This window comes from Sardina pilchardus, chromosome 4 (assembly GCF_963854185.1).
Source record: "Sardina pilchardus chromosome 4, fSarPil1.1, whole genome shotgun sequence".
In the NCBI taxonomy this organism is placed as follows: Eukaryota; Metazoa; Chordata; class Actinopteri; order Clupeiformes; family Clupeidae; genus Sardina; species Sardina pilchardus.
Genome location: NC_084997.1, coordinates 8941737 through 8954570, shown reverse-complemented (window position 1 = coordinate 8954570; position 12834 = coordinate 8941737). Strand labels below are relative to the sequence as shown.

The 12834-nt window shown below is 50.2% G+C and overlaps 1 protein-coding gene across 2 annotated transcripts in view; it reads left to right on the top strand.

Moving 5' to 3' along the window:
- The window catches only part of LOC134078244 (plakophilin-4-like), a 36449-nt gene that overhangs the window by 18835 nt on the left and 4780 nt on the right, over positions 1-12834 (top strand). For both annotated transcript variants that reach the window (XM_062534028.1, XM_062534027.1), the window contains exons 6-14: positions 5528-5711; positions 6881-6998; positions 7822-8013; positions 8293-8466; positions 8758-8908; positions 10878-11070; positions 11561-11645; positions 11913-12030; positions 12145-12276. In XM_062534028.1, coding sequence (XP_062390012.1) covers positions 5528-5711; positions 6881-6998; positions 7822-8013; positions 8293-8466; positions 8758-8908; positions 10878-11070; positions 11561-11645; positions 11913-12030; positions 12145-12276 — 1347 coding nt within the window. The remainder of the gene's footprint in view (positions 1-5527; positions 5712-6880; positions 6999-7821; positions 8014-8292; positions 8467-8757; positions 8909-10877; positions 11071-11560; positions 11646-11912; positions 12031-12144; positions 12277-12834) is intronic.

Sequence of the window (12834 nt, the reverse complement as noted above, 5' to 3'; positions counted from 1 at the left end):
GTCACCTCGCTGTAATCAACGGCTTCCAGAAGAGTCGCTGTCTGAAGGCTGCCATCCGCTGCCGTCATCCCTCTCCTCCGGCCGTGACTGAGTGAGCTGACAGGAATAACTCCAGCAGCTCCGACCGCGCGGGCTTGGATCTCTCACAACACACTCCATCATGTCATGGGAGCAAAGCTGGAGGTGTGTGTGTGTGTGTGTGTGTGTGTGTGTGTGTGTGTGTGTGTGTGTGTGTGTGTGTGTGTGTGTGTGTGTGTGTGTGTGTGTGTGTGTGTGTGTGTGTGTGTGTGTGTGTGTGTGTGTGTGTGTGTGTGTGTGTGTGTGTGTGTGTGTGTGTGTGTGTGTGTGTGTGTGTGTGTGTGTGACTTGAGCAAATCTGACAGGAGGTTTTGTACCCAGGATGTCACTGACCTCGCATGCCTGCGTCTCTGTGTGTAGACTACACCTCCCTCCCTTATGCACACACACACACACACACACACACACACACACACACACAGCCTGAGCTGAGGGTCAGGGAGGCCAGGTCTTGGCCTGTCTCTATTGGCTCCAGCCAGACGAGCCTCTACCCTGCAGTGAGACCGTGGGCTCTGACCCTGAGCTTCTCTGACCAAACACACAAGCACACACAAGCACACACAAACACACACACACACACATGCTGGGTGGGTCACCTGTCCCGCGGGAATCACCCAGACCCCACCTCCCTGCCCAGAACATGTGACACCACCACCGGCTGGGACATAGACAGGACAGGACAGGACAGGGACAGCCGCTCTCCAAACAACTGTGGCCACAAATCTACTGCTGGACCACTGGCCTCACCTTACACACACACACACACACACACACACAGGGGGAGTGAGCACGAAGCTAGGGAACGCAGGAATGTTTACATTGTGTAACACTCTGAAAACACCAGAAAAGGAGGACCATTGCTCTTTGGTCTGCTCTGGGTGTGTGTCTGTGTGTCTGTGTGTGTGTGCACTTGCCAGTCAAAGCTTCTACTGTTTGGTCTCTCTCATATATGCATATATACTCCCCTTCTTTCCCCTTCCCTGGGTAGGTTTTGCATGCATGACTCCCGTGTGTGTGTGTGTGTGTGTGTGTGTGTGTGTGTGTGTGTGTACGCCTCTGGGCTCTTTAACCTTGTTTGGCCGCTGTTTGTTTGGAGCTGATGGAGGAAATGAGCTCCGCCGCTCTTACATTACAGTTCACATGGGAGTGAGCTGCTCTGAGACCAGCCAAGCGCTCTCCCTCTCTCTCTCTCTCTCTCTCTCTCTCTCTCTCTCTCTCTCTCTCTCTCTCTCTCTCTCCCCCTCCCTCCTCTCTCTCTCTCTCCACTCCCTCGCTCTCCTCTTCCCTCATTCCTCTCCCAGATGGAGGGGAGGATAGTGGGAAGAAGCAGGAAAGCAGACCATGGTGTGGTTCAGCCAAGGGGTGTGGACACACAGCCACTTCTCTGCTTCCTAGAGCACAACAGAGCAGAAGGAACGGGGGAAAAAAAGAACGAGGGGAGAAGCGCATGGGGGGAATTCTCACCGACGGCTCACCACACTGCTCCATGCTGCCCCTGCAGGCTGCCGGCGGTACCGCGGGCTTTAATTAAGAGGAAGCTACTGAGTTACTCCCCTCCATAATAAGCAGGAATTAATTCAGTGTGGCCTGATTTGTGTTTGCCTTAAATGAAATCCCCTCACTCAATTTGGCAAATGAAGTGGCGCGCTTCTGAGGAGATCCTGCAATGAGCAGGGAAGGATATGCACAAAGCACACTCAGTGGCCCGGGCTGTGCGGGGAGGTTTCAGCAACCCATTGGAATGCCTCTCAAGCTGTCTCTTACTGAGAGGCGTGTGTGTGTGTGTGTGTGTGTGTGTGTGTGTGTGTGTGTGTGTGTGTGTGTGTGTGTGTGTGTGTGTGTGTGTGTGTGTGTGTGTGTGTGTGTGTGTGTGTGTGTGTGTGTGTGTGTGTGTGTGTGTGTGTGTGTGTGTGTGTGTGTGTGTGTGTGTGTGTGTGTGTGTGTGTGTGTGTGTGTGTGTGTGTGTGTGTGTGTGTGTGTGTGTGTGTGTGTGTGTGTGCATGCCTCTCGGTGTGTTTCTCTCCCTCTGTGTGTGTGTGCGTGCATGCATGCGCATGTCTCTGTGTGTTTCTCTCCCTCTGTGTGTGTGTACAGTACACACGTGCACAGATGGCATATACCCACCCTGACGAGAGCTGGTGTCAAGCTAGTGGGGGATCCACTAGTGTGTGTGTGTGTGTGTGTGTGTGTGTCTAAAGGTTGTGCACATGTGAGTGAGTGGGTGTGTGTGGGTATGGAGGGGCTGGCCATGGTCTGCAGGGGCCGGACGCATCCTGCCATGGTGGACATATGGCCCCTGATTCCCACCAGGCCAAAGCCCTCCGCCTGCCTAATCACATTATTGATAGACTGGACCTCAGCGCAGTCAGTGATCTAACTATCCAGTCCCCCGACACACACACACACACACACACACACACACACACACACAGATAGATACTTGGATCCCCATTAGGGCAGACCTGACACACCAGCACTCATCATGTTGGGTATAGATGGGCTGAGCCTCATTCATGGAGACACTAACCAAATAACATGCTCAGTCAAGATTTCATTACAGCCAGGATGGACTCTCTCTCCAGATCTGTGGCTCGCTTGCTCTCTCTCTCTCCATTTCCCTCCCTCTCCTCTCCTTCACATTCCTCTCCTCTCTCTCGCTCTCTTTTTCCTCTCTTTCCCCCTTTCCTGTCCATCACACACAAATCCAGGTCATGGTAAATCTTTCCTCAGGAGTTAATTTGCCGACAGGTCACTGGCTTTGGTGTTTCTTAGATGTATGCAATGACGTGTGTGTGTGTGTGTGTGTGTGTGTGTGTGTGTGTGTGTGTGTGTGTGTGTGTGTGTGTGTGTGTGTGTGTGTGTGTGTGTGTGTGTGTGTTTGTTTTGTGTGTGTTTGCGTGTTTGTTTGTGTGCGTGTGTGTGTGTGTTTGCAGAAGCTTTCATGTGTGTGTGACTCAGCCGTGATGAATCCGAGAGGAGTTCACACTTGCTGTTACAGCTGGCTGTGGAATACGACACGTGGGCTCTGCTGGGCTGATGGGGTGGGTGGGTGTGTGTGGTGGGGGTGGGGTGGTGGTGTGTGTGGTGGTGGTGCGGAGTGTAGTCTCTAATGCCGCTGTGGTCTGTGAGTGGTGGGGGGGTCAAGTCTTTGTGGGCCATAACTGGCCGCTGCACTTCTCAGGGCTGGACTAATAGGAAGCAGCTTTGATGTCCCTGCGAGGGCTTTAATTAAGGTGGGTGGGCCGCGGCCCTGCTTTGTGCTCTGCCTGTGACTGATGGCTGTTTAAGACCACAGCTGACAGACAGCAACCACAACAGACAAGCCCTCGGCCTGCTGCCCACTGTAGCGGACACACACACACACACACACACGCACGCACGCACGTCTAGTGTTAGAGAGAGCACACCTGCTTTTGGACTGATGAAACTACTCCACTATAAAATCCCAAGAGCGCTGAATCACTGTTGAGGTCCATGTCACCAATGACCATGAGGTCATTGTCACCAGCGCTTACCCGCTCCCTCGGTCAGCGCGAGGCCCAGCCGCACATGATGATGATGATGAAGGTCCTCCAGCTGCTGTGCTGACTCACCCGCCTCAGGCGTGTACCCGCGTGTGTGCTAACTCCTGACTGGGACTGACGAAAGGGCTGACTGAGAGCAGCGCACACACACACACACACACACACACGCAGGGTTGGGGAAGGCAGAGCTTGTTTTACAGAGGTAGGTCAGAGGCGTAGGTGGCATCTGGTGGTGGTAGTAGTAATGATGATGATGATGATGATGTTGATGAGGCGGGTGATGAAGCAGCTGTTGGGGAGGCAGCTCCAGCAGTTGGCGGTGCACAGCATGGATAAGTAGGCAGCCATTATAAATCCATTTTATTTCTGTAACTTATTTTCCCATTGTGTGTACTGTAAAATGTATTTATGTTTTGTTGGTGGTATTTGTTTAGACTGAACACGGCATATTGGATGGTAGGCCCTGATTTTTTTTGTTTGTTTTTTTTACCCAATGACTCATTTTTCTTATTTGCCCTGTGTTCACTGGAAGCAGGCTTCATTATTGGGTACATTAAATGCTTGGAGGGAGAGCGAGTCAAGTTAAATGTCAAGCCAGAGATCTAGGAACACAGCGGATATGGGCAAGAGAGAGAGAGAGTGCGTGCGTGCGTGCGTGTGCAACCCCGCCATCACTACACACACACACACACACACACACACACACACACACAATCAGTGTGTGTTGCTGTCTGTCTTTGGTATACTGTCGGCATCTGCCTCGCAAAGTCTTTCTTGGCTGGCAATACGGGAGCTTTTATCTTCAATGGTGATTTAATTGAAAGGGAATCAAGACATGGCAGATAGAGAAGGGGGGGTGAGAGAGAGAGAGAGAGAGATAATGCAGTCAAGGGAATCTCTTGGCACACACTCACACTTCCTTCCACAGACACACACACAATCTATCTCTCCCATGCTTCTGCCAGCCTGTCACTCATGCGCAGTGCCGGTATTGTGTGTGTGTGTGTGTGTGTGTGTGTGTGTGTGTGTGTGTGTGTGTGTGTGTGTCTACACCACACACACATCCATCTGTGTATCTCCCATTACGAGCGCCCGTGCTCCTCAAGGTTACCAGCACCCATCAGAAGCGTTAGTCTGAGCCTCTGGTAAGAGCCAGCTAATTAAGGCTCCTGTCGCACACACCGAGTAATCCCCGACACACACACACACACACACAGCCCCATCAAAGAGCACCCGAATCAAGTCCATTAGTGGCTATAAATAGCTGCCAATCTGCCTGCCATATGGAGACGTGATGTAATGTTTAATGATGTGTCCCGCTGTATGTGGATCAGTGTGGGCCGTGTTGTCATACTCACTCCAGCGTCAACTCCATCGCCACAGGGCCTCAGTGTGTTGTGATGTTGTGTTAGGAACATGAGCCCCGTGTCTCTCTGTGTGTGTGTGTGTGTGTGTGTGTGTGTGTGTGTGTGTGTGTGGCTTGAGCAAGTCATTACTGTGTGCGCTCAAATGTGTCTTGAGTGAGACTTGAAACCTCAGTTTATATATGTGTGTGTGTGTGTGTGTGTGTGTGTGTTTGCTTGTTTGTGAGTGTGCACCAAGGTGTTGTTGGCAGGTTTTGTTTCCATGCCTCTGTGTATCTGGACTGCTTGCTGAGTGTGTGTGTGTGTGTGTGTGTGTGTGTGAGAGCCTGCACAGTGGAGATCTATAAAAAACCTGGCCCGCCAGCTCCTGAAGGGTGACCTGACTCCACATGACAGCTGACAGAGCCCGCACTCGGACCACAGGCATCTCATCATCATCTCTCTCTCTTCCTCTCTTTCTCTTCCGCTCTCTTTCTCTCTGTCTGTCTTGCCCTTCCTGCTCTCTTCCTCTTCCTCTCTGTCTCCTCCATCTCTCTCTGTCTCTCTCTCTCTCTCTCTCAGGGGTGTTGTGGAACCTGTCCTCGTGCGACGCGGTGAAGATGACAATCATCCGGGACGCCTTAACCACTCTGACCAACACTGTGATCATCCCGCACTCCGGCTGGAGCAGCTCCTCGTTCGACGACGACCACAAGCTCAAGTTCCACTCCTCCCTGGTGCTGCGCAACTCCACCGGCTGCCTGAGGTAACGGCCACCTCACGCAGGGCAACGCTGCCCCCCTGTGGAGCTGCTGCGCTACTGCACCCCGCCTGTCTGACATGGTGCCTGTGACCTACATAGGCTCTTACACATATGGGCCCAATTAAAGAACACACTTTTTTTATACCATTGCTGGAGGTATTTTAAAACTCCAGCAAGAAGCCATACATCATTCCATAGTTGTAGGTTCCTTTCCATATATAGCGACTTTAGTATGTAGGTCAACTTTTGCGGTATGCATAAAACTCACCCAGCTGACATCAGATCGTATAGAAAAAGTTCAGACTTTTTTTTAATAACTTTTTAAGTGATAGTTGAATGTAGTGGCATGTAGTAATGGTGATCTTTTCCGATCGCCGGTGAAGTGTGTGTTGCTACCTGCAGAGGGGACTCATGTTTCCAAGTCAAGAATGTGTTTACATCTTTGACCTGTGCTGTGGTCTGGAAGATTGCGTAACACTCTCCAACCCCTAAACACACATGCCACACCTACACCACAACACAGACTCCAATTACCCTTCTCTGAATCGCTTGTTGTCTTACGCAGGGACTGGTTCCAAGGTTCTTTTAGAGGTTACTATCAAAGATCCTTAAATACCCTTTTTCAACCGTCTCTGTTACTATGCATTTTCCTCTTCTTTTTCTCCTTCTTTCTCTCCCTTCTCCGCTCCTCTCTGCTCCTCTCCTCTCTGCTGTGGTGTCTTGTGCCTGTGGTTGTGTAGATAGGGCTCTAAGTCTCTGGCTGTCCCTCCTCCACCCCAGTGGAGACCTGAGCTCCAGCCCTCTGGCTACACACAGCACTCATGCATTATGGATGGGGCCAGGCAACACCTCGAACACTCACCTCTGTTGGTGTGACACACACACACACACACACACACACACACACACACACACGCAAACACAAAGATAAAGATGCAAACATATCACAATAATGTTTTCGAAAGGGAACTAAACTGACAAGTCCCGCTTCCTCCTGATTACATGTTTTTGTGTGTGTGTGTGTTGACATGAAGAAGGGGTTAGAGTGCAAGAGCATGTGCTTGCATGCTTGAACATTATGTGCTCATGTGTGTGATGATGTTGATATACTCTGTGTGTGTGTGTGTGTGTGTGTGTGTTGTCCTAACTGTGCGTGTGTGTGTGTGTTGCAGGAATCTTAGCTCGGCTGGGGAGGAGGCCAGAAAACAGTTGCGTGGCTGTGAAGGGCTCGTCGACTCCCTGCTGTACGTCATCAAGGCCTGTGTTAGCACCTCCGACTTTGACAGCAAGGTGTGGACTACGCACACGGACACACACACACACAAACAATATATCTCCTTTCTCTTCACTTCACACTCACAGTTCTCTCACTCTCTCATTCTCATTCTATCACTCTCTCTCTCACACACTGCACATTTCCCAGTCCTTTAGCTTCCAATGGAAGAGAGATTCTACACTTCCTTTGATACAGTTTTTCCATTAACCCACGACTCTCATGGTCAACCTATTAATGAACACTAGCAATCCACAATTCTTACACACACACACACACACACACACACACACACACTGTGGGGGAAAGCGCTGCCACATGTTGATGGCTCTTTTAGAACTCTTCCCTAGTGTTTGCTTTGTGAGCACTTTTGTAGTACAAAGTGGAGTGCGCGTAGGGGCATTAAAACTCTTTGTTATTGCTGAGGTCTCTTTTAAGTGTGCTCTCTTTAATCTGATGAGGGACGATAGAGCCCATACTTAATGAGTTAGCCCCACCACCAGCACTGCCAGAGTGTGTGCTGGGTGTTTGCTCTCTCTCTCTCTCTCTCTCTCTCTCTCTCTCTCTCTTTCTTTATCTCACACACACACACCACACACACACTCACGACAGGCGTACAACTAGGAATTTAATTATGCCCCCTGTACTTTCCCTCTCTCACACACTCTTCCTCCCTCTTAGAATAAAAATTGCCCTATTTTGCATGTCTGTACAGATTGTTTGGGATAGGATGCCGCTATTTAACAGCCCCAAGACAAGAAAAACTTGTTAGACGACTATAAACAGCAGATAAATGTTAAATATTAATTGTTCTCACGCTCCCCTGTTTTCCTGTGTTAGATTGTGGAGAACTGTATTTGCACTCTGAGGAACCTTTCGTACCGGCTGGAGATGGAGATCGCCCCATCGCGATTGGTCGGCACTCAGGAGCTGGACGGCCTGTTGGGGTCTGAATCACCCAGTAAAGAGGTGGACTACGGCTGCTGGGGGCGCAAGAAGAAGAAAAAGAAGAAAGACTCGCAGGAAGACCAGGTGTGTGTCTCACTCTCTCTCTCACACACACACACATACATACACACACACACCCCTACATTCCAGGCCAACGAAAGTGCCCCAGGGAAGATTTGGAGGGAGTGCCTGAGCGTAGAGGCTCTTGAGTCCCTTTATCTCTGAGTGCTAGATGGAGCCCAATGAGATATGAGAACTTTTCAACCTTTAGCTAGAGCGTGTGCTCCTCCTATATGCGTGTGCTCCTCCTATATGTGTGTGTTATGTGTTTTCATCTGTCCGTGTGTGTGTGTGTGTTCCCAGTGGGACGGCGTGGGCCCCATCCCTGGCTTCTCCAAGTCTCCCAAAGGGGCGGAGATGCTGTGGCACCCGGCGGTGGTCAAGCCCTACCTCACCCTGCTGGCCGAGAGCTCCAACCCGGCCACGCTGGAGGGTGCCGCGGGGTCACTACAGAACCTGTCGGCGGGCAACTGGAAGGTGCGTCCCCTCAAGCGCCTCACCTGAACACCCCACCTGCGTCATTCAGAGCGCTGTCCTTTTACTTTAGAGTTGAGATCTCACAACTAGGGCATCACGTTTTATGGAAGGGGTTTATATGTGTCACTTTCCACAAGTCATATGCGGAGAGCATAAATCAAGCACTCCCTATTCTGTGTAGCAGAAAATCAACTTATCTCACTATCTTCTCTCTCTCTCTTTCTCTCTCTCTCTCTCTCTCTCTCTCTCCCTCTCCCTCCCTCTCTCTCTCTCTCTCTCTCTCGGCTGCAGTTTGCGGCGTACATCCGTGCGGCGGTGCGTAAGGAGAAGGGCCTGCCCATCCTGGTGGAGCTGCTGCGGATGGACAATGACCGGGTGGTGTGCTCCGTGGCCACCGCCCTGAGGAACATGGCTCTGGACGTCAGGAACAAGGAGCTGATTGGTGAGAGAACCACACAGCAAAGCAGCCATCCACTGCACAAACACGCTCATGCACACTGTGAAAAATAGTAAGTGTAATTAATCTTATATTAAGATCAAAAAATCTATTTGGTATCGTATTTAGTATGAAGAGACTTACCTACCGCTCTCTCAAAAGATCATTTTTACTTAATTTAAAAAGACTTTGACTTCTTATTAGGAGTCTTATCAAGACAAATTTGCTCAATGCACTTCTTAAATTATGTCGAATGATTTCACGAGAAAGCGATCAGTAAGTCTCTTTATACTGAAAACAATACCAACTAGATTTTTTTATCTTGATGTACAATTAATAACACTTGGTTAGATTTTATTAGATAAGCTGTTTTTGCAGTATGTGTGTATGTATGTATATGTATATATACACAGTACATAGATACATACATTATAGGCATCAAACTGTAAATACATACACATATCCATATGTGCAGCATAGCGATCACAAACGTCCACTGCAGAGGTAAAAGCTATTCTACCACTCTGAAAAGAAGTTAGTTGTGTCTAGAAAGTCAATTGTTTGTCTATTAAAGCTCCAACAAAGAGAAAGGAACCTTTCAAACACAGAAAGCAATTACTCATAAGTCACTGGCAGGCAAGATGGTCTAATTGTTTGCAACACCAGAGAGGTTATCGTGCGAATAGTAATTGGCATGGAAATTTGAAAGTCAGAACCACTGAGCAGGCCCCAGTAGGAGATGCCTGCCAGGTTGTGTGAGCACACACACACACACACACACACACACACACACACACACAGACACACATATAATCACACACACAGACACACACATAATCACACACACACACACACACATATAATCACACACACACACACACACACACACATATAATCACACACACACACACACACACACACACACACACACACACACACACACACACACACACACACACACACACATACAATCACACACACACACACACACACACACACACACATGTATATAAACACACACACACACACACACACACACACACACATATAAAGACACACACACACACACACACACACACATGTCTGATTCGATAGGAATGATGTAGACACAATTTAGTGGAAACAAGAGGAGGATTGTGTACTTGAGTCAATTAGAGGGCAACAATAAACCCCAATCGTCACAGTCGAATTACGTCCCAATCCTGCTGCTCTCCGTCTGTGTGCCTCTCCACCGAGCAGCTTTTATTAGCAAACAGTGGAAATAATGAAGAGGTTGGCTCCTGCAGACACGAGCCCAGGGCACCTAGTGAAACATGCAACTCTCAAAACAACGCAGGCTCCTCCATGCTGCATGTTTCACTAGGTGCGTGAACTAGGAACGGAGAAGAGAAAAGGAGAGACGTTTCTTTTCTTTTCTTTTCTTTTCTCCTCTCCTCTCTGTCTGGACGCGGCGGCTTGAGGATTGCAGGGCTCCTCTCCTCCTGAGACTGCAGTGCGGCGTGCGGTGCGGCGTGCGTGTCCTTGAGGACGGACTCGTGGTGGGCGGCCCGAGCAGCCGTGGCGGCGCTGCTCTCTCGATGTCGAGTGCAGCTGCATAAACGTGATCCTATAGAACGGAAGAAGAAGTGGAGAAGCAGAGACAGAGCGAGAGCAAGAGAGAAAGAGAGGTGGAGAGAGAAGGGAGAAGTACACTGTGTACTTTGCTGAGCCCTTGCTCAGAGGAGGGCTCGTGTATACATTGCAAGCACACAGGAATGGATTACGTAATGTTTGATGTATGTTATTGCCTCACTAACTGCCCCCTTCCCCCTTCCCCTTTCCCTCCCTGAACCGTGTATTTTTCTGTGTGTATGTGTGTATGTGTATGTGTATGTGTGTGTGTGTGTGTGTGTGTGTGTGTGTGTGTGTGTGTGTGTGTGTGTGTGTGTGTGTGTGTGTGTGTGTGTGTGTGTGTGTTTTTGTTTGTGTGCTATAGGGAAGTATGCCATGAGGGACCTTGTCAACCGGCTCCCAGGGGGCAACACCACCCAGCTGTCGGACGAGACGGTGGCGGCCATTTGCTGCACTCTCCACGAGGTCACCAGCAAGAACATGGAGAACGCCAAGGCCCTGGCCGACACGGGGGGCATCGAGAAGCTGGTGAACATCACCAAAGGCCGGGGAGAGAGGTGCGCCACTGGGGCTGGCAGGGCCGGGGGTTTTGGCTGGCAGGGCTGGGCGGTTGGCTGAGCTTGGCAGTGCTGGAGCCAGAGAGAGGAATGAATGCTATGTTTCACCTCCTGTGTAAACAGTTAGCGACCACAGCACCACAGAGGGTTATGTAAAGCTTCGCAAACAGCCACAGACTTATGGGACACGGCTCAGCCGATCTCTCTCAGAGTCTGTTATGCTTCTGTTATGCCTCTGCTCCATATAGATACAGTTAAACTGAGTGATCTAGCACATACGCACAGATAAACTGAGTGATCTAGCACATACGCACAGATAAACTGAGTGATACAGTATAGCACATACGCACAGATAAACTGCATTATGGTATCATAAAGTTTCAGCCAGGGCCCAGCACAACACGAGGACACGGCAAGATTACTAATGAGTCCGTGTTTGTTGTGCGCCTCCAAATGCATGAGAATAAATGATTGAATGTGTTGGCCTCAGGTTCTCCATGAAGGTGGTGAAGGCTGCAGCCCAGGTGCTGAACACGCTCTGGCAGTACAGAGACCTGCGCACCATCTACAAGAAGGTGAGGGAGGAGAGCTAGCACAGCTGCTGACCGCTGAGTGCCAGCACAACTTTATCATTTCAAAGCCCTTTGGGCCCTCTGGGGCTTTACTTTGTTCCTTTTCAATAAAAGAGGAATGCTCTAACAGCATTTTTTATCTCTCTCTCTCTCCATACCTCTCTCTCTCACTCTTTCTTTCTCTCTCTCTCCCTCTCTTTCTTTCTCTCTGTCTCTCTCTGTCTCTCTCTCTGTTGTTTGTGTTGTCTGTCTGTGTGTGTGTGTTGTTAGGATGGATGGAACCAGAATCACTTTGTCACCCCAGTGACGACGTTGGAGCGCGACCGCTTCAAGTCTCAGCCCACTTTACCAACCAGCAACCTGCAGATGTCCCCAGTCCACCAGTCTGGTGAGCCCCCCCCCTCCCCCCCGGCCCCACAGCCCTGCCTCGCTTATGACGAGTAAACAGCCCGGTGTGGACATGCCTGTGAATAACTCTGTGGTGTCTGGTTTGTGTTTGCAGCGGGCAGTGCCACCTCCTCTCCTGCCATGCTGGGCATCAAAGAGCAGCGCTCCGACTACCAGAGGGCCCCGTCAACTATGCAATTTTATAACTACCAAGGCGACAACAATGTACATAAAAACCAATACACAGGTGAGTGTGCAACCTGCGAAACCACAAACAATATCGGCAGAATTCCTGCCCCAGTTTTGGACATACCAATGTTTATTAAAGCTTTTCTTTGAGGTGGGATTAATTCTAACATGTTTGAGTGTGTATGTGTTCTCCCTGAGGTCATGCTGGCTCTCATACTGTTGAGATTTACAGTAATGTCCTGTAAGCGATATTTAGGCATTCTATGCAAATTTGCAGAGTCATCCCCATGAGCTAGAAAACCCGTGCAGCCAACCTCTCACACGAGGACACGTGTACACACACACACGCACACACACACACACACACGCACACACACACACACGCACACACACACACACACTGCCTGCTCATCTCTGCTGCAGAGAGGGTGAGTGTGAGAGACAGTGGGCTCTGTTCTGCAGGCCCTTTGTTGTGGCTGAGAGGAGGCTGGGGTGGGGGTGAGGGGAGGGGGGCTCTGGGCAGTGGGGGCCAGGCTGCCAAGGCTCTGGGCAGACGCCACAAAGCTGTCTTTGTCCGGCGGCCCGAGGTGGGCCGAGATGGGCCGCGGGGACAGAT